At 46.0% G+C, this 25,158-nt stretch overlaps 1 protein-coding gene across 3 annotated transcripts in view; it reads left to right on the top strand.

Moving 5' to 3' along the window:
* The window catches only part of Sptlc1 (serine palmitoyltransferase long chain base subunit 1), a 45,539-nt gene that overhangs the window by 18,625 nt on the left and 1,756 nt on the right, over positions 1-25,158 (top strand). For all 3 annotated transcript variants that reach the window (XR_012910358.1, XM_075969617.1, XM_075969618.1), the window contains exons 6-14: positions 5,004-5,136; positions 10,454-10,583; positions 13,538-13,627; positions 15,673-15,780; positions 16,711-16,806; positions 17,522-17,618; positions 18,974-19,028; positions 20,472-20,589; positions 23,982-24,055. Coding sequence is in view for 2 of the 3 variants with exons in the window: in XM_075969617.1 (XP_075825732.1) it covers positions 5,004-5,136; positions 10,454-10,583; positions 13,538-13,627; positions 15,673-15,780; positions 16,711-16,806; positions 17,522-17,618; positions 18,974-19,028; positions 20,472-20,589; positions 23,982-24,055 (901 nt within the window). In the remaining variant the exon portion in view is untranslated. The remainder of the gene's footprint in view (positions 1-5,003; positions 5,137-10,453; positions 10,584-13,537; positions 13,628-15,672; positions 15,781-16,710; positions 16,807-17,521; positions 17,619-18,973; positions 19,029-20,471; positions 20,590-23,981; positions 24,056-25,158) is intronic.

The following is a 25,158-nucleotide window of genomic DNA, read 5'->3' on the forward strand; positions in this document are numbered from 1 at the left end:
GGATTGGGGGCACAGACCTCCCAGTGCTGGTCTCTTCTCTGCTGATATGAGTTAGAAACTGTAGTGCTTGGGTTTTACTCCATGCATAGTTGGGGCCTCACTGGCCTGGGTGGATCTGCACTCAGTGCCATCAGTAGTACAGAAATGCCCTTGGTGGTTTTTCCTGCTGCCTCCCTCCTTTGGGTGGGGAGGAGTTCACCCACAGGCTCACATCAAGAGAAACAAGTTCTGCACTTACCCCTGTTGACCCATCACAGAACCTGCTCTGCTGGACTGACACCAGCCAAAATCTATATTGTCAGATAGAAGGAAAGACTGCGGTTTCTGAAACTTTGGGAACTAAACAAGTCATCAATTTATTACTCGGGTTCTCTATCCCAGAGTGTATATGTGTGTGGCCTTCAGTGTACAACAGTGATGAGGTTGCTGACACACTTTCCAGTAGCTGAGGTGCTTCTTCTAAAGCCCTGGTAAGTCCAGCTTTTCAGTCTTATCCCTCACCGGTACAAGAGTCTGGAGAGCTAAGAAGCCTACATAATAATCAATAGTAATTCCTTTCAGAGTCAGTAAAAATATTGCATCTGCCTCCAAAGCATGGTGTGATGTTGGCGGAGTTCGCTCAGATTTGAAATAATCACACAGAAACTGTATTATTTGCAATACTGTTTGGCTAATAGCTTAAGCATGTTTTTAGCTAGCTCTTATATCTTAAACTAACCCATCTCCATTAATCTGTGCATCACCAAAAGGTTGTGGCCTACCTGTAAAGTTTCAGCCAGCAGCCTCCAGTGGAGGTGTCTGTCTCCTGCGGGCAGCTGCATGGCTTCTTCTGACTCCACCTTCTTTCTTCCAGCATTCAGTTTAGTTTTCCTGCCTGGCTTTACTCTGTTAAGCCATTGCCTGAAAGCAGTTTCTTTATTAACCAATGGCAATAAAATGTATTCACAACATACAGAGGGGAATCACACATCAGTGTGACAGCCTGCATTGTGTTCTGAAATGGAGATCAGAAATGAGAGCTGTCAACCCTGGCCTGGTGGCCTGGACTGTCCACCTACCAGCTAAACCCTGAAGGTCATGGTAGACTCCCAGCCAGAAGCAGGGCTGTAGTTACAGGGGTCTTTTTCCTGGACTTGAGAGGCACAGGCCATGATGCTGAGGACCCTAGAGAAGGGAAGGAAGATGTCTCAGACTCATCTGTGCTCAGTAGCTTGGGGGTGATCGGCTATTAAGTCCTCATAGCTTTCTTCTTTCTGGCCATTGTTTTCCTGAAGCCTTTTCCCAGTGACATTTCTCTAGAAGCTGGGCAGCCCCCTGCCTTAGGCTCTGCATGGGGTTAATATCCTGAGTCTATGACTTGCTGATGAGCTTAGGCAGAGTCCTGTGAAGCCACATTTATTTACAGTTGATGTAAGGAACTGATAGTTGTGATTTGACTGTGTCAGTTGGCAGTGCATTCCTGTTCCTTACAGTGCTATTGTGACCAGAAGCATGCTGCCTCACCTCTTGCTTGAAATGGGAGCTGCTGTTTATTTTCACAAGTCTAGCACCTTTTAAGGAATCTAGCTGATCTGGGATCTGCCATTGGCACTCCCTGCCATCCTTCACTTGGAGGAGTCTTGTTCTGGCCATTACCCAAAGTATTCTCCGTGGACACACCCTGATTCCTTCCTCCACTGCTTTGGGATCTTCCTGTACTCCCCTCCATGTCCCTGAGTCTTCCCTTAGTGTTCAGGAGCCAGAACCAGCTTCCTTCCCTGAGCTGAGTGCATCTTGCACATAGCATGTGGTGAAGCCGATCTGGTCCTTCAGGTGTGAGCCCACTGTGGTGAGATGGGAAAGGGTGCTCACATTGCCAGTTCTCTCCTCAGAATGCCTCATTTTAAAGTGACCTTGAAGCTCTAAGACTGAGCCAGTTGGTGGCAGGCTGTCTCCGAAGGCTGTTGTCCTTCTCCTTAGCACATGTTAAGGGCTCCAACTATGATTTGAAAGCCCTTAAGGAGCCATGATTGACTAAATATGTCAGTGAATAAATATGTCAGTTCAGTATTACATTTTATGCTCTTATACCAACATTCTTTTCCCCCTTTTTATTTACTCATGTAATACATTTGATTACGGTTTCCCATCCCATGTGGATCCCCACTCCCTTTCTGTCTCTCATAGGAAAACAAACAGACTCCAGACAATATGACACTTTAACCGTAATATTCAGGAGGCAAAGACAGGTAGATCTGTGAGTATGAGGCCAGCCTGGTTACAGAATAAATTCCAGGACAGCCAGGGCTATGCAGTGAAACCCTGTCTCCAAAAACAAACCAAAACTTTTTTTTTTTTAAAGACTTTTATTATTTAATAGTAAAATAAAATAGAGTAAGATAAAGCAAAACTAACACATTAGAGTTGGAGAAGACAAACAAACAGAAGGAAAAGATCCCAAGAGAAGGCACAAAAATCAGAGAAACACTAAACTGGAAGTCGTAATTTATATGTAGATGACCTGGTGCAGACCCATGCAGGCCTTGTGTTTGCTGCTTCAGTCTCTGAGTTCATATGAACTTTGTTCAGGTTGATTTAGAAGCCTTGTTTTATTGGTGTTCTCTGTCCCCTCTGGTTCTTAGATTCTTTCTGTCTCCTCTTCCCTGGGGTTCGCTGAGCCCTGAGGGGACTGATTTTCTAGAGACACCTCATTTAGGGCTGAGTGTTCTAACTCCGCATGATGCCTGCTTGTGGATTCTATTAGTCAGGGTTGTCTAGAGTAATGGAACTTACAGAATGCATATAGAAATTGGAACGACTTAGGTCTGTTGTCTAGCTAATCCAACAATGGCTGGCTGTGAACAGTCTAACTGTTGGTCAGTCCACGAGGCTGGGTGCCTTGTCTGGTCTTCATTTCAGTATATGCTGGAATCCCAAAGAAGTGGGCTCTGATGCCAGTGATGGAATAGCTATACAAGCAAGGCCAGGGCAAGGACGCAGCAAGTAAATGCTTCCCTTTTCCATGTCCTCTTAAAGGTTTCTGGCAGAAGGTGTGGCCCTGGTTAAAAGGGTGGCAAAGGGCAATATTAGAAGTGCATTCACCTGCTTCAAACCAAACAGAAACAATCAGTCTCTCACAGGTGTTCCCTCCCATGGAACGAATAATTGTAGTTCATTCCAGATGTAGTCAAGTTGACAACCTAGAATGGCCATCATGTGGGTCTCTGTATGCATTCCCATCTGCTGTAGGAGAAAGCTTCTCTAATGATGGCTGAGCAAGGTACTGATCTATGGGTATAGCAGAATGTCTGGTTTTTGATCCCTCAAGTGGTGTTGGATATGGGTCCCATCTCGTGGAGTGGGCCTTCAGTCCAGTCAGGTATTGGCTGGTTTATTCCCACAAGCTTTGTGCTAGCAATGCCCTAGCACATCTTTTTTTTTTGGGGGGTTTTTTTTTTTTTTTTTTTTTTTTTTTGGTTTTTCGAGACAGGGTTTCTCTGTGGCTTTGGAGCCTGTCCTGGAACTAGCTCTGTAGACCAGGCTGGTCTCGAACTCACAGAGATCCGCCTACCTCTGCCTCCCGAGTGCTGGGATTAAAGGCGTGCGCCACCATCGCCCGGCGCCCTAGCACATCTTATAGGCAGGACAGGGCTGTAGATCAGAGGTTTGTGGCTGGCTTGATGTTTAAGATTCTCCTTTGGTGGTGTGCAGAGTACCTTCTTATACCAAGGATGCTGGAAGATGGGGGTCGAGGCTCTCTATGTAGGCACCAGTTAGACGTCTTTGTGTTCATTGAGTTGTGTAGGTGGTATCTTCAGCAGTGGGCCTTGCAGTCAGTTTGTCTTGGCAACAGCCTGGATTGTTTGAGGATTCTTATGGGATCCCTTTTGCCAACAACTCAATTAGATGTAACCCAATCCTGGTACTGGAAGCTTATTTTGGTGATAAGAGATAGCCAGTTGGGACTCTGTCTTCCCCATTATTTGGCAGCTTCATTTGGATCACCTTCATATATGTATATATTTTAGGAAGCTTCTATTGTCTTAGGTTTCCATACAAGTGACCCTTCATCTTTGCTGTCTCTCCCTGTATTCCCTCCCTCAACCTCCTGTCCCAGCACTCCCCACCCACCCATAGCGATCTCCTCTACTTCCCTTTCCTGTGCCCACTGGTCCTTTGTACATACCCTCTGTGGTTCTGTGAACTTAGACCAGCATTCTTAAGCTGCTGCTACACAAGAGCCCTATTTCTGTCAGTACTGTGAACGTGAATTCCCTGGTGTACTTGGGGGTGGCATTTCTACACCTGAGCGCTAGCCTGGACTGTGAGAGAAGAGGCCACTTGAATGTGTCTTGGTGTAGAGTGTGTAAAGGTCTTTTTGTTAAAGTGTGAGAGCCGCTTTGTGTAAGTGGCAAAGCCTCAGCAAAGTGGCCAAAGGAAGCTAAAGTGGGTAAGGTAGGTAAAGTCGGGTGTGGGATTCCCACCACAGAGGGTAAGGAGGCAAAGGCCCTGCTTCGTGGTCTGTCACTGCTCCAGGGCAGTGCGATCAGCTCTTAACTCCCGGGCTTCTGGAACACTAAAAAAGCCTATAGCTAAACTGAGGTCTCCATTTGCCATGCTTAGAGACAGGGAACTGCTTTCAGCTCACATGTCTCAGAAGAACTCTGGATCCAGAATTATTATAATCTAGAGGTTTTTGGATTTGTTGTCGTTGCTTCTAATTCCATTTTAGGAACTGGTGAAATGGGTCAGTAGGTGAGACACTTTCTGTCAATCCTGAAGACCGAGTTTGACCCCCAGAACTAAACTGTTGGAAGGAGACAGTGAAGTCTCAAAAGTTGCCCTCTGACCTCCACACGTGGGCTGTGACAAAAACACAGACATAAATAATAAATATTTTTTAAATTGCATTTTATCTATAAGGTGAAAGAGGCAGTAATTAAACTATTAAAGTGCTTCTTTTCTCTTGTTAGTAAAGGAAAAAGAATTATAAGAGTAACTGTTTTACTTTTTCCGTAAAATAGATGTCCATCTGGATTTGGAAGAGCGCCTTGCAAAATTTATGAGGACCGAAGAAGCCATCATTTACTCATATGGATTTTCAACCATAGCCAGTGCCATTCCTGCGTACTCTAAAAGAGGGGACATTGTTTTCGTGTAAGTGCCTTCACCCACCCTTCTATCCAGATTCCTTCTGAAGCGGCACTGTGCTGCAGGGCTCAGCAGGTCCTGCACTGCATTGGAAATTACCTCCTAAGGGGAGAAGGAATCTTCTGGGGTTCTTTGTTTTGGTTTGATTTTTAACTGTTTGGTTTCCCAGGCCCAAAGCTACAAGACCCTCACCAAAAGGTGCTTGACAGTGATTTAGCCACTCTCCTGGCACCATGATTGTTTCTGTTGGTATCCAGATGAGGCTTGCTGTCTCCTTCCCTGTCAGCTCTGTGGCCCTGTCATGCCCTGCGTCATGATCACAGCCTCACATTGCTTACTGTGCCTGGCAAAGTCACCTGCCCCTCATCACTCACCCTTCTTACTCTCCAGGTCTCTACTGATCCTGTCTCACTGCTTATTAAGGATGTAGGAGCTGAGGCAGGGGCAATGGCTCAGTGCTTGAGAGCACTGGCTACTGTTGCAGGGGACCCAGGTTGGTTCTCAGCATCCACATACCAGCTTACAACTCTCTGTAACTCCAGCTCCAAGGTATATGATACTCTCTACTGACGTCCTTGGATACCAGGCACACATGTTATATATCTGATCAGACAAACACGCATGCACATAAAATAAAATAGAATAAAGAACCTAGAAACCATGAGTGGGGATCAAGTGCACAAACTCGGGTGAATTCCCAGACGCGTGGTGTGGCTGTTCACTGCGAGGGGAAAGCGCCGACCATGCAGATTATGTCAACAATTTCAAGCATCTTTGCATTTACCATGAGGTTTACAAAAACATCTCTTCATTAATATAAGCTGTTTTCAAATGATTTCAACTTAAGTATCATAAACATAAGACCAAAACAAAAATAAACTAGTAAGGAAACTGCCCTTGTATTCCTTCCTCCTGTTTAAATGTTTTTTCCATTTTTGTGTATGCTTGTATTTGAAGTTCCTAGGTTGATGTTTGCAATTACCCTGGGTTGTTCTTCTACTTCTTCAAAGAGGCAGGGCCTCTCAGTCAAACCCAAATGTCACTGATACAACTAGTCTCGCTAGCCAGCCTGGTCTGGGACACTCTCTTTACAGGTGGCATTTACATGTGTTCTGGAAATCCAAACTTCAGTCCAAAAGCAAGCACTTTAACACTGGACCGTCTCTCCAATCCTCATTTACATTTTTGGGGTATCATATTTGCATCTTTCTGTGTTGACTATCTCAGCCTACTAAAATAGTTATTATTTCAGGGTTTTTTGTTCTGGATTAAAATTATTCTGAAAATATGAATGGTTTGTACTCATTGTTTACAATGTTAGCATCTCTGTCCCTGTGCAGAGCTCAGGAGATCTGGGCGACATAGATTCTTCCTGCTCTGGCTTGTCTGGGATCATCTACATCCCCTTCACCTTCTCATCCCTTCTTTACTCTTCTTTTTCTTTTGGTATTTTGAGGCAAGAGTTTCTCTATATAGCTCTGCCTGTCCTAGAACTTGCTCTGCAAACTAGGCTGTCCTCAAACTCACAGAGATCTGCCTGCCTCTGCCTCCTCAATGGTTAAAGGTGTGCGCCACCACCACCTGGCAAAAGAAAGATCTGTCCTGAGAAGTTCGGTCTTTTTGTTTGTTTTTGTTTTTGTTTTTTGAGATTTCACCTTCATTTCCTTTTTTTAAATTAATTTATTTTTGTTTCATGTGTATTTGTGTTTTGCCTACATTCATGTCTGTGTGAAGGTGCCAGATGCCCTGGAACTGGAGTTACAGACAGTTGTGAACAGCCATGTGGGTGATGGGAATCAAACCCAGGTCCTCTGGAAGAGCATCCAGTGCTCTTAGCTACTGAGCCACCTCTCCAGCCCCACCCCTTCATTTCTAAATGATAGCTTTGCTGTATAGAGAATTCTTTATTGGAAGTTTCTGGAAGTTTAGTTTCTCCTTCTAATTGAAGACCTGCACTGCTTTGTCCTGGCAGTAAAGTTTCTGTAGCAAATTCTGCCCGAGACTGAGAGACCTTGGGAATCTCACTTTTACCTCTTTGCTATGTGCTTCCAGCAAGTCTTGACTCCAGCCATCTGTTTCGCCATGACTGTTGGCTTTCCTAGACCTGTACTTTGGTGGCCATCTCTTTGGGAAGTCCTCTATCCTGATGGCATTCTCGGGTCCTTTTTGCCGCCAACCTCCCCCCACCCCCATTGGCGTAGCTATTTGCTTTTTAAGGCTATTCCAAAGCTCCTGTGAGCTACCTTCATCACACCTCACTTTTCTCTGCAGATAACTGTTTGCAAATAGTCTGTCCTTGAACTCAGTAATTCCTTCCTGTATTTGACCATTCATGATGTTGATACCTTCTACCGATTTTTTTTTTCACTTTGTGTGTGGGATTTTGTTTTGTTTTGTTGCTCAAAGAGTTCTGTGTTTTTGTTTCCTCTTCTCAGGTGCCCATATTAGAGTGCAGAGTGGTTTATCTGTGCTTCCTCTGAGCTCCTTGGCTTTCCTTAGAACAGTTGTTCTGAGTCTTCCCGTGATTCCTCCTGTGAGTCCTCTTGTGTGTCCTCCTGTGAATCTTCCTGTGAGTCCTCCTATGAGTCCTCCTGTGACTCTTCCCCTGAGTTTTCTTGTAGTTTCTTCAATACTGATTACAGTGTGGTCAGTTTCTGGCACCTTGTTATGATGTAGTGAGTTCGGGGGGGGGGGGGGGGTGACGTTGAGGTTTTTGTTGTCGTTTGTTTTTAATGATTTATTTATTATGCATACAGTTTTCTGTCTGCATGTCTGCCTACAGACTAGAAGAGGGCACCAGATCTTATAACAGATGGTTGTGAGCCTCCAGGTAGTTGCTGGGAATTGAACTCAGGAGCTCTGGAAAAACAGACAGTGCTCTTAACCTCTGAGACATTTCTCCAGCCCCTTGTTTGTTTTTTTTAAGATTTCTATTTAATGTGTATATGTGCATGTATATATGTGCACAGCATGTGTGTGCAGTGTCCACAGAGGTCAGAAAAGGACATCATATCCCTTGGAACTGGAGTTAAGGGTGGTCACTAGGCACCATGTGCTATTAAGAATTGAACTCAGCTCCTCGCAGAGCCGCAGTGCTCTTAATGGCTGAGGCAGTATTCCCACCCCAAGGTCTTAGTTTATTGAAGGCTCTTGATGCTGTTGGTGTGAAACTTCACCTGGGCACTCCTGACTCATCTTTTCAAACTGACTTCGCTGGTGCCTCTCTTTCTAGAATGAGAATTATGATCCACAAGACCAGGCTTACCTGAAGTGGACTGATGTAGCACTACTCTTTGAACACTAGAGGGCGATCCAAGCCCAAGTTCGTCACAAATTCATAGTTGGTAGGTTGCTTAGGGATGAATCAGGAGTCTCTAGGCCCAGGTGTCTTGTCCTCATAGTGACTGGCATACCTACAGGATTCTGTCCACCATGGCAGAGTTATTGTAGATAGATGTACTCTGCCTCCTGTGCTACACTTGTGCCATCAGCAGTGCCAAGCTATGTGATACCATAAGGCCCCAAACCTGCACGTCTCTGGGGCACACAAGAACACAACTGCTCTAGACTAAAGGTGATGTGGGCTCCTGGCCTGTGGTCAGTGCAACTGGCGTGGGTGATCCTGACTCTTACAGAGGTCTCTTACACACTGAGATATCCTGCTACCAGGGAAATCTCTGTCCTTAGACCTGAAGGTGGGCAGGGGATGGGGGGAGTTAGTGACTTCCCTGCATTATATGTGTCCCATTTGACACTTCCAAGTCGTGTCTCTCCTTTTCTTGTTGTTCCTCCATGAATGGAGTCTTGTACCATGCTGTATGGGTGAAGGCTACCTTTGGCCATCTAGACATATGCTGAGTGGCTGGAACCAAGTTGGATTGTGCATGCATTTGACAGCCTTGAGAGCCTGCAGAGACTCGGGGTTTCACTGTACCCCCTGTGACTCTTCATTTGGCCTTATCTGTTTGAGTTTTGCTCACTGTCTTTAACCTGTAGATTTAAAGTTTTTCTTTTTCATTTTGTATTAGTATTAGGGGTTTTAGCCAGCTTGTTTGTGTCATCTAGTGGTTCTAACGTCTTTCTCCTATGACTCCACTGACATGAATGTTAAGTTGCTTTATACCTCTACCCCCAAGTCCTTGGAGCTCTGCTTTCTTCTTTCCTGTCTGTTTTTCTGTCTCTCTGACACACACTGACTCGTTCACCAGTCCTTTCCCTCTGGTCCGCTGTGCATCTCGCTGATGTTTCAGAACGCTTTTCTCCACAGGAGAGGATTCTCTCTGTAGCTTCTGTTTTGCTCAGCTTTCTGTTTTAGTCCCTTGTTTTAGGTGTGTTGGTGACTGCTCATTTTTATCCTGGCTGCTTTGAGTTCACTGCTAGGTCATCTTTGGCCCTGTTTTCACAGTAGTAACACTTGATGGCGTGATCCTCAGCTGGACCCCGGCTTTATGTTATATGCCTTCAGTCCATACTGGCTGTGCAGCCTGCTGGCCACAGGCCACATGTACCCCAAGGTAGATAAAGGTGGCCCACCACAGAATTCTTAACTTAAAATGTTGTGAGATTTTTCCCTCTTCTAACTTGGTTGTGTTTCTGGAACATGGCCTTTGCAGATGACAGTGTTGCGGAACCATCTGTTGGGGTCAGCTTTCTCTGACACATGGGAAGTGGGAAGTAGGAGACAACTATGTCATTCCAAATGCCAGGCACCCAAGGGTGTCAGAGTTTCTTCATTGCTGCTGGGTGACAGTCTTGATTTCCCTTGGGTTTCCTCATCCAAGTGGAGAATGTGGGGGTGCCTCATTGTTACCCTGTTGATAAGAAGTTTGTGTACCTAGGAGGGATGCAGCGTTCCATTACAACAGCCTTTCAAAGGCCGACAGCTTAGTTCTTCACTCGGCCTCAGCTGGTGTGAGTGAGCTTAGACCTTTCCTTGTGCTCGTGTCTGTAGTTACGTGCTTCCAGCTGACTGCCAGTGATGCAGCAGTCGGGTAAACAAGATGCCACTGACGGTGAGGTCACCAGCGTTCTGCAGAGTTCTTAGAAAGAGGAGCATGTGAGTAAGCTCGGATGCCAGCCACAGCGTGCATCCTGGTTTCAGAGGTCATGATGTGGCTAGCTGTTTTAAGTAGCCATGTGGAAAGGACTTGCAGGGTGAAGAGCAAACAGTGGGTGTGAGTGCTCAAACACACTCTATGTGCTGTGTTTCAGGTAACGATTGGAAGCTGGTCGAAGGCAGGTCGATGTACAAAAGCAGGCATTCTTCTTCTGAGAACGTTGACAAGGCCCTTTAACCCCAATTTGGTGCCTCTCCCCCTTGCAGGGACAGTGCGGCCTGCTTTGCTATCCAGAAAGGATTACAGGCGTCACGCAGTGACATTAAGTTGTTTAAGCATAATGATGTAGCTGACCTGGAGCGACTGCTAAAAGAACAAGAGATTGAAGATCAAAAGGTATGATCTTGTTGAAGAGCATTGTGCAGCTCTTTGTGCTTCCTAAGCAGCTAAATTATAGATGAAATGGTAATTTGTCACCGAAAACTGGCCTGCAGATCACATTTGGATACTAAGTAAGGGAGTTCCTGCTTATTAATGTATTTCAGGTTGGAGAGCCTTGTCGTATTTGGGGGAGGTGTTTGAGGTGACTTTCTTTGGGGGCCTAGGGGAGAGAAGCAGCTTGCCCTTGAGGAGACACAGTACTCTGAGTTCTGTGTAGGAGCTCTGGAACACACCAAGGCTGTAAGGAGGTGCATAGATTAAATTCAGAATGTTCTTACTTATTCTATCAAATTTTAAGCCCTCCTGAAGCTCCAGACAGCTGCTGCCTGTGGGGAACAGCCTCTCTGAAGAGGGGGTGCCTGGAAGCCTTGACTACGCCTAGTGGTAGTGATTAGGCAGTGTCTCCCTGACATGATTGGAGAGCTGCACAGAGGACATGTGTTTAAAGCATCATGGGAGGATCCTGACTTACCTTCCGGGCAGTGTGGGTAGGAAAGGCCGTGATGGTGGTGCTGTGTGGCTCTGCAGCAGGACCTTGTGATGTGTGGCCTGTCCTGGGAGCCCAGTTGTCACATCTCAAGCCCCCCTTTCAAGTGGACTTTACCCCAACAGCTCATTCATAACTAGAGTAACTGATGAAAATGCTTACGGCCTTCTTTGATTTTTGTATTTAGATTTTTCTAAACATTTGGATTATTCACTCAGAATTCTGTCGTCTTTGTTTAGGAGTCAGCCTGCGTGATAGATACTTGGCGAATATGCACATTATCATATTGAATATGATGAACTCACCTTTGAGTGCTCAGAATAGTATCAGCCAGTGTTCCATATTTACATGATTAAGAAAAAGCTAAAGAAATTCTGAAATTGAGATTGTTTCACAGATTTAATTCTTTCAGCAAACGAGAAAGATGACCTTAGTCTGATTAAACACTCGATCCCAACCACCAGAATAAACACTGGTTCGGAAAGTGTGACTACAGAGTCAGTGTGCTGAATCTAGGCGCTGTCATGCTCACATTTCATGTGTGTTTTCCGTAAGATAATCTATGGAGCTCCCGTGGGTAACAATCAGAAAGCTAGTTATGTATCTTAGAAATTTAATTTCACATTTTCACTAATTAATTTACACCTCATTTTTCTGCCAGGAGTATGCTATTAAATAACTTTACATTTAATATTAGAAAGTTCTTCTTACTTGAGATGCTGCCTTTAGAATATGAGTAGAAGTTATATCAAAGATTGGCTCGTACTAACAATGTGATGTAAAAAGCAAAATGAAGGCAGCAGCTTGCTTCCAGCACTGAGCATGGTGAGGAGGCAGTATGCTCTCAGAGGGGATGTCTCCAGCAAAGGCGTGTTGTCACAAGCTGGAGAGATGCCTCCATGGTTAAGATTACTTACTGCTGTTTCAGAAGATCCAAGCTCATTTTCCAGCATTGTGACTCCAGTTCTAGGTGTCTCATGCCACCTTCTGACCTGTGGACATTGCAATGCATATATGCAGGCAAAACATTCATATGCAAAAAATAAACATAAATCTTTTAAAGGAACAAAGTAAAACTGTTTTAAGTAAAACTGAGAAATGATCATAATGTAATATTTTTTAAAATACGATTCTAAAATTACTACAGTAAAATCCTGATTTTGAAAAAGTGATGCGCACATAAATATTCAAAAGAAAGACGAGCTATCATTGCACAGCACGACTAACCTTTAGTAGCTTCCATATATACTTTTGCTCATCCTAAGTCTCTTCCATTGAATATTTGGAAATCCTAAGCAGGTACTTGAATTGATAGAACACTTAACTAGTGTGTGTATAAAGAAGCCCTGCCCAAACTAAGGGAACAGGATATCTTTTCAGAGGGAGAAGTCAGGATGTTGTGTGTTGGCATGCAGGTGTCCTCTTTCCACCAGTGATTCTGACAGGTCCATGATGCCATCTAGAAATGCTGTGAACCGCAGCATTCAGTGGCGAGTTATGCGAGACCGGCAACCTCTGTGATGTATATCTCTGCAGAGCAGAAATGCTTCTGTGCAGACAGCAGCTGCTGGTCCTGAAAGGCCCCATAGCATTGTTGTAATTAGTGATTGGAGCACAAGGAAGAAATCTTTGAGTAGGAATGTGGGGATGAGTTCTAACTCTGGTTTTTCAGCCTGTCACACCTGCAGCATCTTCAGGTTCGTGGGTGTGATAGACTCATGGCCTTCTGGACACGAGGCAGAGGAGGACACACACTGTCTGAATTAGGCTGCTCTAGTCTACCACCTTGTATTTGATCAGACAAGGTCACATTTGGATTTTACGTGACTCACTGAGCAGGCAAAGCAAACGAGGAGTTGGTTATATTTTGATGGGAAGGAAGGCTAGAGATTACCAGCACACAGAGGAAAATACAGTAGTATAATTCACACACACACACACACACACACACTATGCCCCTCCCATACTGTTAATCATCAACCTCCCAGGACACTTGCACCACCCATGCCTCTCCCTGCTCCTCAGGCCACACCTGTGGTAGTGGTAACAATGGTTTTCATTCATTTGTAATTTTTTCCCCTTTTACACTGAAATGTGTAAATCCTAGCTGTGTAGTTTTTAATGTTTTCACTCTGGAGTCTGTGCTTCATCATTAATTTCCCTGGGCTTTCTCCCAACCGTCCCCAACTGGGACATTGTTTAACATTGTTCGGGCACCTCCAGTGGTGTGTGAGGTCATCAGCTAGAATCTGCCTGAGGAAGGAAAGCTGCTTTTTCTCACAGTGTTTCTGTCAAAATAATAGGATCTGAATTCATTATGACCTTCTCCCCCTTTTAAATAAATCCTTTATGAGGTACATGCTCTTGGGAGTAACAATTTCTATTTGGAGTTATGACAGCTAAGATGTCTCGTTTCTTAAAGAATCCTCGGAAGGCGCGTGTGACGCGGCGTTTCATCGTCGTGGAAGGATTGTATATGAACACTGGAACCATCTGTCCTCTTCCAGAACTGGTGAGCAGCCCCGTCAGTCCTAATTTTAGTGTGCTTATTATCTGCCAGTTAGACCTTTCATCTATAATCATATTTAAAGCATGATACCTGGGACACAAGGTTGTGCAGCAAAGGAAGGTGCTTGCATTTTGCCTGACCTGAGTTCGATCCCCAGAACCCACAGGGTGGAATGAGGGAATTGATCCATGAGAGCTGTGCTTCAATTCCACACACAAACTATGGCATGCACACACATGCACAAATAAATAAGAAATATTTATAAAAAATAATAAAAGTATGATGTGCTGTTGTCAGACTTTCCTTTTGGGTCGCCAGCCCCCTAAATAAGGACATGGGACTTGTTATTAATTATGAAAGCTTGGCCTTTAGCATAGGCTTGTCCCCAACTAGTTCTTATAACTTAAGTTAACCATTTGCTTCTATTAGTCTACATTCTGCCAAGTGGCTTTTTACCTCTCCTCCATTTTGTATGTCCAGCTTACTTCGTGTCTCGCTGGTATTTGCTGCACACCTAGATTCATCCTGAATTCCTCTCTCTGCCCGAAAGTCCTACCTCCTCTCTCCTGCCTAGCTGTTGGCCATTCACCTCTATTAAACCAATCAGGTGCCTTAAGAGGTGAGGCAAAACACAGACACAGCTTCACGAAGTATAAACAAATCTCCTGCAACAGTGTGCACAGTTGTGCATACCTTTAATCCCAGCAGTCAGGAGGCAGAGGCAGAGGCAGGCGGAACTTTGAGTTTGAGGCCAGCCTGGAGTACAGAGTGACTTCCAGGACAGCCAGAGCTACAAAGAGAAACCCTGTCTGGAACAACCAAATTATTGTTATTATTATTATTAATTTTATACATGTCTACAATGTGTCTTGATCATATCCACCTCCGACTTCTTCTGTTTTTTTTAAAAAAAAAGATTCTTAGAACAAAATACAGATATGTACACATCTAAAACACTAGAAGCTAAAAGATTTTCTTCTATGCCCAATGACAGAGAAGAACAAGCCATCCATGCCTCTGCCCGCCTGCAATGCCTGTGTCCTAGCACTGAGCAGACTCAGACGGGAGGATCAAGTCTTTAGGCCACCTTGTTCAGCATGAAAGTTTTAGGCTAGCCTGTGTTACTGAGTGAGATCCCTCTCTTATAAAGTAAATTAATAAATAAAAGTAAGAGGAAAACAGAAGAATGAACCATAATAATAAATATAATAGAACTTTTTACATTCAAACATTTCTGCAAATCCAAAGTAAAATAACTACTGAAAAAAAATCACTATACTTCCCAGGAATTTTTATATGTAGTTGGACAAGTGTTTAACCGAGAAGTTGTACATCTGCACACATAAATGTCTTAACTTTTCCCTTCTGAAAACTAGGTCTTGTGCTGTCTGTTTCTAATCTGGGCCATTTCAGAGATTGAAAAGGGACAGTTGGTTCTCATTATTCAGTGTACTTACATTCTGTAAAGGTAGCACACACAACGACAAAGGGACATAATGGTGAGCCATTGCTACTGGGCTCCTGTGAGCTGTGGTCAGAACACAGCTGGTTTGTGTGTGGTTCTAGTACAGGCTGTTGATTGATTCACACTGGACTCCTGCCCACAGCTCTCTAACTCACGCTGAAGGAAGTTTCTCCAATGTCCGTCCGTTTTCTGAATGCATTTCTCATCCTTTCTGCATCTGAGAATACTTGAAAGCTCATTAGCAGGGACATTGAGAACATCAGAATCTCTAGTGATGGCACAGTGCTGTGAAATGCAGGCTTCTTCAGAGGACAGTGGCCTCTCTCCTCAGCTGCAAGCACCCACTGGCAGGTAGCTCACTCATTTCTTGACCACTGCACGCATGAGCCTTCTGAAGGATGGATGAGTGGATATTGATTTTAGAGCCATAGATTTTAACAAGTAGGTAAATTTGCAAATGCAGAATCCATAGATATTGAGAGTCAACTGTCAGTACTTTTACAAGTTTAATTTTTTTCTGCAAAAGACCTTCTATATGTTGTTAATGGTGGTGGTATTAAGTCCAGTTTTATTTATCATCTAGGTTAAGTTAAAATACAAATATAAAGCAAGAATCTTTCTGGAGGAAAGCCTTTCATTTGGAGTCCTTGGGGAGCACGGGCGCGGAGTCACGGAGCACTATGGGATCAGCGTGAGTTCTCACTGCGGAGTGGGGAAGCTCTCCCCTGTAGGAAGCCTGTCAGAGGCATGAGAAACAACCTTTAATGAATCAGAGGCTCCTGGGGCTTTGATGTCTGGGTGGATCTAGGCAGCCCGGTCAAGGACCATATCCTCCCTCTGAGATTTTTGTTTACCTGGGATGGGGATAAGTGTTGAACTTGACTCTTCATGTTTTGTGTTGTATTATTAAGGTCACTAAGAATTTCCTTAGGAGCTGGACATGGTGGCACATGCCTGTAATCGCAGCAGTTGGGAAACTGAGGCCTTCATGAACTATATAAAAAGATGCCCCACACAAAAAGCAACAACAAAAAGGGTTCCCGTAGTCCTTTAGAAGACAGTTTAGTATTTAAAATTCTCCATATAATCTGTGGAAGTACATATGTACAGTTGCACCATATATATATCATTTGTGTAGGTGACAGTATGTGTGTACGTATATATGCTGTCAAAAATACTGCCAAAAATGGCAACTAAAGCTTAAACAGTTGGGATAGCATTGGCCCCTTTCCTTTCACTGAAGGGAAATGGAGCCACAGAGACCAAGTGCCCTGGCCTGTGCTCCTGGTGCCTCAGGCTGGTGATAGGCACCTTGCTGGCCACTATAGGGTACAGTTACAGGGTGCCTTTTCTCCAAATGTGGGTGGTGAGTTTTGCTACATGTATGACCCAGTTGATGGTAAAATGCAAAGTCCCCTTAGTTATCTGCACCCCAGCACTGCACTGCCCCAGAGAAAAAGGTACAGACAGATTAAAGCTACATGAAGTTAGCTGACAGCTGACATCAGCAGATGGGTGTGGGTAGGGGCGTAGTGAATGTAAGGATGGCGTGGAATTTACTGAGGGAAACCTCCATCCCCAGAGGGCTTGACGGGGAATTGCTCTCTGTTTTTTCTGGCAGATTGACGACATTGACCTGATCAGCGCTAACATGGAAAATGCTCTCGCATCTGTTGGGGGCTTCTGCTGCGGCAGGTCTTTCGTGGTTGACCATCAGGTGATGCTTCGATGTCAGGGTTTTTGTCTTGCCCAGTTCCTGCAGTCATTAAGTCCCAAAGAAATCACACAGAGTTCTACATTAACTATAAACTGATTGGCCCATTAGCTCAGGCTTCTTATTAACTCTTATAATTTATATAGCCCATTATTAGCCCATTATTCTTATCTGTGTTAGCCATGTGGCTCAGTACCTTATTCAGTGGGGCAGTTACATATTCTTCTGTGGTCAAGTCAGGACTGTGTCCTCTTCCCAGAATTCTCCTGTTCTCATTGACCCACCTCTACTTCCTGTCTGATTGCCCCGCCTATACTTCATGCCTGGCTACTGACCAATCAGCGTCTGTTTAAAATATAATTGACAGAATACAGACCATGGTCCCACACCACTTCTAGAGATGAAGCATAGTCACAGACAATTGTCCCCATTGTCACTGCAGAATGATGTTTCCAGTACAAGCTTTATATACACTTTCACTCATAATTTACCACACTGTTTTTACTTAAAAGCCTGTTTTTTTTAAAAGCATAGCTCAAAGTGTTTACAGATACATAAGGACCCTATCTCTAAGACAGCATCTTGGGTTTGTTACACTGTCCCTCAGGTGCCCTCCTGGTGCACTCAGTGTGTTTGCTGTTCAGATGCCTGTGGCTATGTAGTAGCTTCCAAATGTCTCTCCAGAGAGAGATTATCTATTTATTTTGTTTCTCCTTAGCGGCTCTCTGGCCAAGGATACTGCTTTTCAGCGTCATTGCCTCCCCTACTAGCTTCTGCCGCCATCGAGGCTCTCAACATCATGGAGGAGAATCCAGGTACAACCTTGTAATGTCTGGTTCTGTTAACTGTGGTGCCAACTTGCTTTCTGGAAGAATTAGCATTAGGGAACTGTTTATCAGACAAAACTCTAAATTACTTTCAAAATCATGTTCCCTAATACAAAAACCAATATCCAAACTTGTTGAGCACAGGTGCTTCAAATTCAACCAATAGTCTTTGAAAATGTTCCAAAGTCTGAAACATCAAGATCCGAACCATGCCTCACCCCAGAATTTAAGTGGGTGTTCTTACCAGTGCCTGACATTGTGGGAAGATGGCGGCAGAGAAGCCACCCCTGCCTCAGGACTGTGCACGGAGCTTTAGCTCTGAGTGTGGCGCTGTAGCCAGTGACTGGCTGCTGCTCCAGGTGGCAGTGCCAGAAAAGTGAGGACCTGGGTCATTGCCAGTCCTGGGTGCTTACCCAAGTGTGGTGGCTGTCGTTGTTTGGTGTATAGTGTTTGGAGAAGCTGGCTGAAGAGTTCTGAGGCCTCGTGGATGTTGTTTTCTTTCTTGTTTTCCCCTTTAGCCTTTGAATCATTGATTAATTCAATGCTAGCCTGTTTTGTTACCAACAACTCAGTGGGCAAAATAAAAGTCAACTAAGGTTTTTGTGAATGGCCTTTGACTGTAATAGTGCAGCCTTTAAGATGAAAAGTGGGTCGCCAAGATGTCTCAGCAGGCAAAGGTGTGTGCTCTGTGACCCTGGCAGCCTGAGTTATGCCCCCCAGAACCCAGATAAAGATGGTAGGAGAGAACTAACTCCATAAAATTGTCCTCTGACCTCCATACATGCCCAATGATGCATGGCCACCCAAGCCCCCCACGCACACCAATAATGAGTCACTTCAAGAAGTAGGAAAGAAGAGGCCTTCCCTAGCCGTCAGTTCTGAATCTCCAGCAGAGATGTCTGCTCCCAGGGTCAGATATGACTCATGCACTTACGCACACACCAGGAGGGTGTCAGGCCCCAACTCCCAGTCACATGGCTTTCACTTTGAGCTTTTCCTGAGTAGAGGAAAACATTCCCCAAATTACTTTGCTGCCCACTTGTTTTCAGTTGAGACTGAGTAAATGGCACCCTGAGAACTTAGCGGGACTGTGCAGATCCTGGTAAGGACAAGAGCCTGAGTTGGGTTCAGAAGCCATCGTCCCTGGTCTGGCCAGTTGGCAGCACCAGTGAGGAGGAGCCGTTGATGATGTCAGAAGCCCAGACCCTCAAGGTGTGGTTGCCGAATGTCTGCTCACGTCAGGAGCATTCACAGTGTTTCAGACTACAGATGGGGCGTGTAGAGGAAGTTACGAGCTGGTCCCACCAAATGTCCTAAGTAGCTATCACCCTTTTTCTATGCAGGCATTTTTGCAGTTTTAAAGAAGAAATGCCAACACATCCATGAATCTCTACAAGGGTGAGCATTAACACGCGTCCTCCCCCCACTCAGCAGCACTGCAGTTCTGAGTTTTATGGGCTCTGGAAGTTTCATCCACACTGCAGCCAGAGAAGCAAAATCTCAGTCCAGGCCGCTTCAATATAACTGGACCAGCCATTTGCTGCTGCCGTAAAGACAAGGCCTTGTTCTAGAATTCCATGGCGTGTAGTGGGCACTGTACCAACCAGGAGGAGAATAAGCCGCAGCTGCTCTCAGGGGTGACCCAGGGGCACGTGGTCCGTCTCCCCAGAGCGAGGGCGGCACTGTGCTGTGTACTGGACAGTCCTGAGTCCTACTGTCCATGCTACCCTTAGTAAGTTAGAGTTAGTCATGGGTGGTCTTTTTTTAGAAAAGAAAATGAAATATTCAGGCTGATTTTTGTTCCACAGGAAATGATCTCTCATTGTTTTCGATCTTTTCTGGGGATTCATTTCATCCTGAGAGGAAACCTGGGCCTAAAAACAAGGTGCTGAGCAAAAGCAGCCAAACTGAAACAGGGAGCCCAGTTTCACACAGGCCTGCATCCCAGCTGTGCCCAGGAGCTGGATAGCACGGGTGAAAGGAAACCTGACTGAGGACCACTCAGAGCTGCCCTGCAGCTCATTCCAAAAGACAAGATTTACCAGAAGGGAATCTGTCCTCTTCCCCAACAGCAGGTTTCTGTGTGTTACTCTAAGAAGAAAATCTTAAAGTGCAGAAGATGTAAAACAAATCACACAGATAAGACAATCATGCCCCCTAAACCTATTGTTGATAGTCAAATATAATGTTCTCACTTCAAGTCTCTATGACATTCTGAAGCCTATATAATAGGCAAGGCAGCGTGACAGTACACAGACCTGCAGGAAACCAACAGGACAATTCATAGGAAATGGTGGTATACGTCCTGCTGGAAGTAGGTCCCAAGAGAGGTCCCTCCAGAAAGGCAATGTGATCTGGAAGTCAGTATGGACAGCGTTCTTGGGAACAAGAGAGTATATCTGGTGAAGAGATTGGGGGACCAACCCCAGGGCTGAGGGGCTCTGAGAAGAGGGACCTTGTAGGGCGAGCAGTAATGATGCCCAGACTCACAGGAGACTGAGAAGGCCACAACATCCATGGATAGGAGCTTTCAACCACAGGCCTTTCCTGGACTGGGAGGCACTGCCCAACACACGGCTTCTCAAGATGGAATCCTGCCAGGCAGTGTAGCTCCTTTCCACATCCCCAGTTCTGCTGTTAGTCCAGGGGCCTTGACAGGGCTGGGTGTTTATCTATTTATTATGTTTTCTGTGTGGTATTGGGGACTGAACCCAGGGCCTCACCCATCTAGGCAAGCATGACGCCCTGAGCCCCGACCCCTGCTCTGACAGTTACACTGTGTGTGGGGGGGATCTCTGTGAGCCTGCAGGGTCCCGATATCATGTTTGTTTGTTTCTGCAGCATTTCTGGTTTAAAAGTGGTGGGAGAGCCCCTGTCCCCAGCACTTCACCTCCAGCTGGAAGAGAGCACTGGGTCTCGGGAGAAGGACGTGAAGCTGCTTCAGGAAATCATAGTTCAAGTAAGTGTGCCCTTGTGTAGTGAGCACCACTACTCACCTCGTTTCCAGGAATACCTCCCTACCGCAAATGGTGGGGTGTGCCAGGAGGAGGTGGTCACCAGGTCACCATGACCCTCCAGACAGCCCTGCTGAGCTCAAGTGGTGTCTGAAGTGCTGGCTAACGGTCTTCTCTCCCCTGCATCACTCACTCCTGAAGTTGTGAACCTGCTGCCTCCTGTGTATGTCTGTGCTCAGCTTCTCTCCTGAACAGTCCTGCAGAACACTCTTCCACTCAGTGTCTGCATTTTCTGAGCTAAGGTGCCTCTCTTGTCATCCCCAGGCTGACCTGATATTCACTGTGTAGTTAGGCTGGACTTCGCACTCATAGGTCATCCTGCCTCAACTTCCTGAGTGCTGGGGTTGCGGTGTGAGCCACTGCTCCTGACCAAACTCTTTACTAAGTTTACCAGTGTTTCACTTTTTGTTTTTATAAATTACTGCTAAGGAGTTGGTTCTATGTGCTCACTGCACAGTCACTTGGCCCCTCCTCCCATCAGTAGCAGCCTTCCTGGCACCTTCTTGCTTTTTTTTCAGGCTCCTGCTCCAGTGTGCTACAGAACTCCAGTGTGCTACGGCTCTGGGGATGTTCACATCTGGAGTCATGCAACCTCCCTGTGGAACCTGTCACGGGCCCTTTATGTCTTTGAGGAAGAATAAAGGTTTCATTCTACCCTGTTACTGCCCTGAGACAATACCACTGGCTGGTCACATGATATTCAGTGTGCAGCTGGTATGTCAAGACCTCTAGTGGTTGCTTAAGCTTCCTGGGCCATCCTTCGTTCTACCATGTTTTAATTGTATGATCTGGAGTGAGTCTGTGCAGGGCTGCACATGGTAAACAACCTCTTGGCCTCCACTGTATTAAAAACAAAAAAGCAGAATCTAAAATTCATAATGAAGGACACACGTCAGAGCATGATGATCAGGCCGGCAGTACTTGCCTGACTGAAAAAGGGCATATCACACACAGGCTCAGCTCTGCAGGCCTGAGCAAAGACAGACTTCCTTAGAGGGACAGAGCATCCCTCTAGCCTTTCACTACCTCAGTACTTTACCCTAGGTATATATAGATGTGAAAATAAACTTGTGCTTGGAGTTTTTACACAAAGGTGAAAGCAGGTGCACACACTTAGAAGAACTAAACAGACAAGCCAGGGCAGCTCGAGTGAACTCCATTGCATCCATGTGGCTGTTGGGTCTGCTGTTTTCAACAGGATTGCTCGCATTGGAGGACCACGTCAGTGGACACAGAGCAGAGGCCCTATAAAAGCTGTGTGCCTCTGTTGGGGCCCACGAAAGGAGCCCATTGTTTCCTGTCTCCCCTGGCCTGTGGCCTGTGCACTGTCCGTGGTTGGAGTGACCCTCATGGCATCAAATCTGCTCTCTATTAGCCCCACCCTGCTCTCTTCCCCAGCACAGGGAAGCTGCCTTTCAGAGACCCGGGCTCATGTGCACGTAGTGGGCATGAGCAGACTGCCTGCACCAACCTTCTCAGAAGAAAACCTAAAGATGGGCCCTGAGAGAGGACTCAGTGTGTTAGTTACTTTTCTATAGTTGTGGTAAACCCCCACGACTACGACAGCTTATGAGGAAGTGTTTAATTTGCGCTTGCCATTTCAGAGAGTTAAGAGTCCATAATGGTGGAGAAAAGGCACAGTGGCAGCAACAACTGAGAACTCACATCTTAATCCACAAGTGGAGGCAGAGATTACACTGTGAATAGCAGAAATGACCACACCCAGTGACACGCCTCCTCCAGGAAGCCCACACCTCCTAATCCTTCCCAAATAGTTCCACCACCTGGGAGCCAATGGGTCTGTTCTCATCCAAACCACAACACTTCGGGCCGTATGGATCTGATTTCAATAGCTCTGGTTTTAAGCCGGTCATAGCAGCACACACTTGTGGTCTCAGCATTGGAAAGCTGGGCCTACCTGGTAAGCATCAGGCCACTGAGAGACCCTGTCTCAAAAAGCTGGATGGTATGTGCAAAGGAACAGCCAGGCTGTCCTCTCACCTCCAGATGCACACACACACATGTGTGCACACACAGGAGTCAAATAATACTAAGGATGCAAGGCCTTGAACAGTTCCCAAGCTCATGTGTGGGCTGCAGGCTCTTACTTACATCACTGGCTATCTTGGGAAATCATCCTGTGAAATCCAGCCTGGAAGGAGAGCCTCATAGCTTCTTCACAGCCTCCACTCTAAGTCTTCCCAGTTCCTGCCCCTGCCCCCCCCCCCCCCCGTATTTAGAGAAGGAGTTGGGGTATAGTAACCTGCATTACCCTTTGCAGACCTGAGAACTTTTCGCCAGGTTTATGTTGAGTTGTTGGTCAGGACATTGTTTTCACAACAGCTCCGGTTTATGATGTCTCTTAACCAGCCAGGCTAGACGCACAGCCAGGCCAGATGTCCAGATGATGGCACACTTCCAATTTCTCTCCCTGGATCTGAAGTGAACGCACGGCTCTGATGCCATCTGCATGGTATTCCATCTTTCCTTGCAGCTTGTGGCCACCTTTCTTTGGGATGATGCTTTTACTGATGGGCAGTTGAGGGACTCAGCCTTCCCTTGTGCACCATGTGTGCACTTAAGTGTGCGCGTGCACCCACAGGGAACACAGCCAGTAGAACCCTGGGAAGTCTGCCTTTCAGGGGCCTAGGCTGTATTCATGGGTTCTGCAGCTCTCACTGTCTCATTCCAGAACTTGCCATCACCCAAAAGGAACTCTGTCTGTACATACTGCCGCCTCGCTCGAGAGTCTGGGCTTCCTGTGTACAGTGGAGGTCTTTTCAGTTAGACAGGTAATCAGTGGGTGCCTAATGCACAGGACAGCTCAGAACAGTCGTTTTCAGTGCCAAACTCTTGGGACCTGGGAGCGCTTTGCCAAGATGGAACTATGGACGGTCTCAATGTGGCTGTCCTCCTGCAGTTGCTCACTGAGGCAGTCCTGCCAACACTGTCTGCACATGGGCCTTTGCTCCTGGCCTCCCCGGGTCCTCACTCTATGTTGTGTGAAATGTTGTCTCTAGCTTCTATGTCTGTGTAACTGAAAAATGGGTCAAAGTGTGTAGAATCAGATTTGCAGTTCTAGGGAGCCAAGTCTTTTCTCCCAAGTGTTCAGACATCACACAGGGTCTGTAGCTACCAGACTCCATAGCCCAGCACATCACCATCACAGAAGGTCTGAGTCCAAAGGAAGGATTCACCTTGAGAGTCCAGTGGGGGCATATGTGCTTTATCTCCTAGAACTCTGCGTGGAACTATGAACAGCCTGTACTTTGAAGGCAGCGTAGATCTCTGCACTGTGGTCTAAGTCTGGATTGTTAATACCCCTTTCTCCCTGCAGTGCATGAACGAGGGCATTGCATTGACTCAGGCACGCTACTTGGACAAGGACGAGAAATGCCTTCCTCCTCCAAGGTTGGTTAACGTTAAAGCACAGATGTATTGGAAAACATTACAGACTGTTGCAGGATAAGAATGTCCTTATAGTACAGCACATTCATGGGTTTGCTCTCAACTAGATGGTTTTCATTTTCCCTGAAGAGCATCTCAGGACCGAGTGTCCTCCTAGGTGACTGGAAGGGTCGTCTGGAGACCCAAGAGTGAACTGACGACAGACTCTTGGCGACTAATAACAGCTGGAGTCCAACCCTAACTTGTGCTATAAAGACACTCTCGAGGCAGGGAGCAACCTGGATGTGGTCACCTTCCTAGCTGTCCTGGTGGGAGTCTGGATGCATCATGCTGTGGACCCCAAAGCTACTTCAGGACTGCAAAGCAAGGGGGAGATGGGGATTTGCACATAGGCTGTTGAGACACAAGTCTGCCCTCAAAATGCCTATGCTGTTCAGAGGAAGTGCACACCCTGACACCAAAGTCCTAGGTCAGAGGTCACAGAGGAGACTGGCACGATGGAGACTTCCTAGAACAGGTGACACCCTGACCTCGGAGAGTCAGTGCAGACAGTCCCTAGCTTCTGATGGTTTTCCCTCAGACTTGCTCTCCCATAAGCATTTGATTGCTCATGTTAGTAGGAGTCTCATATCATGACATATAAAGTCGAGTTGTTGTATGTAACGTTTCCACGCTGTGGGCTAATGCCGAGCTCATAGGCCTTACACTGCTCTAGCTGAGTGTGTTAGCTGGATGAGATTTGTAGAGGGTTTGTTGGCCCTGGGCCAAGAAGTATCTGCTCAAGAGGACCCTGGTGGGCACCATGGTCTTCAGCAGATGAGACACTAATTGTCTTGGGTGTGCAGTGGTTGAAAACCTCCAGGTATAGCCTGGAGCACAGAGAATAAGATGCCATGGACCTGGGCACAGACTCCCTACTGGGTGGAGGGGTCTCACATGCAGAAGGCTTCGTCAGGACTGAGCTCACTCAAGAACTGCTCAAAAAGAGTTAAAGTTCCAACTCTGTCCTGTCTGTGTCCACCGTCCCTGTGCTTCTTTGCTTCCTTGTAAGTGCACAGGGCTAAGACAGGAGACACACTTGTTCTGTGTCCTTGGTGGCCATGCCT

This window comes from Microtus pennsylvanicus, chromosome 4 (assembly GCF_037038515.1).
Source record: "Microtus pennsylvanicus isolate mMicPen1 chromosome 4, mMicPen1.hap1, whole genome shotgun sequence".
In the NCBI taxonomy this organism is placed as follows: Eukaryota; Metazoa; Chordata; class Mammalia; order Rodentia; family Cricetidae; genus Microtus; species Microtus pennsylvanicus.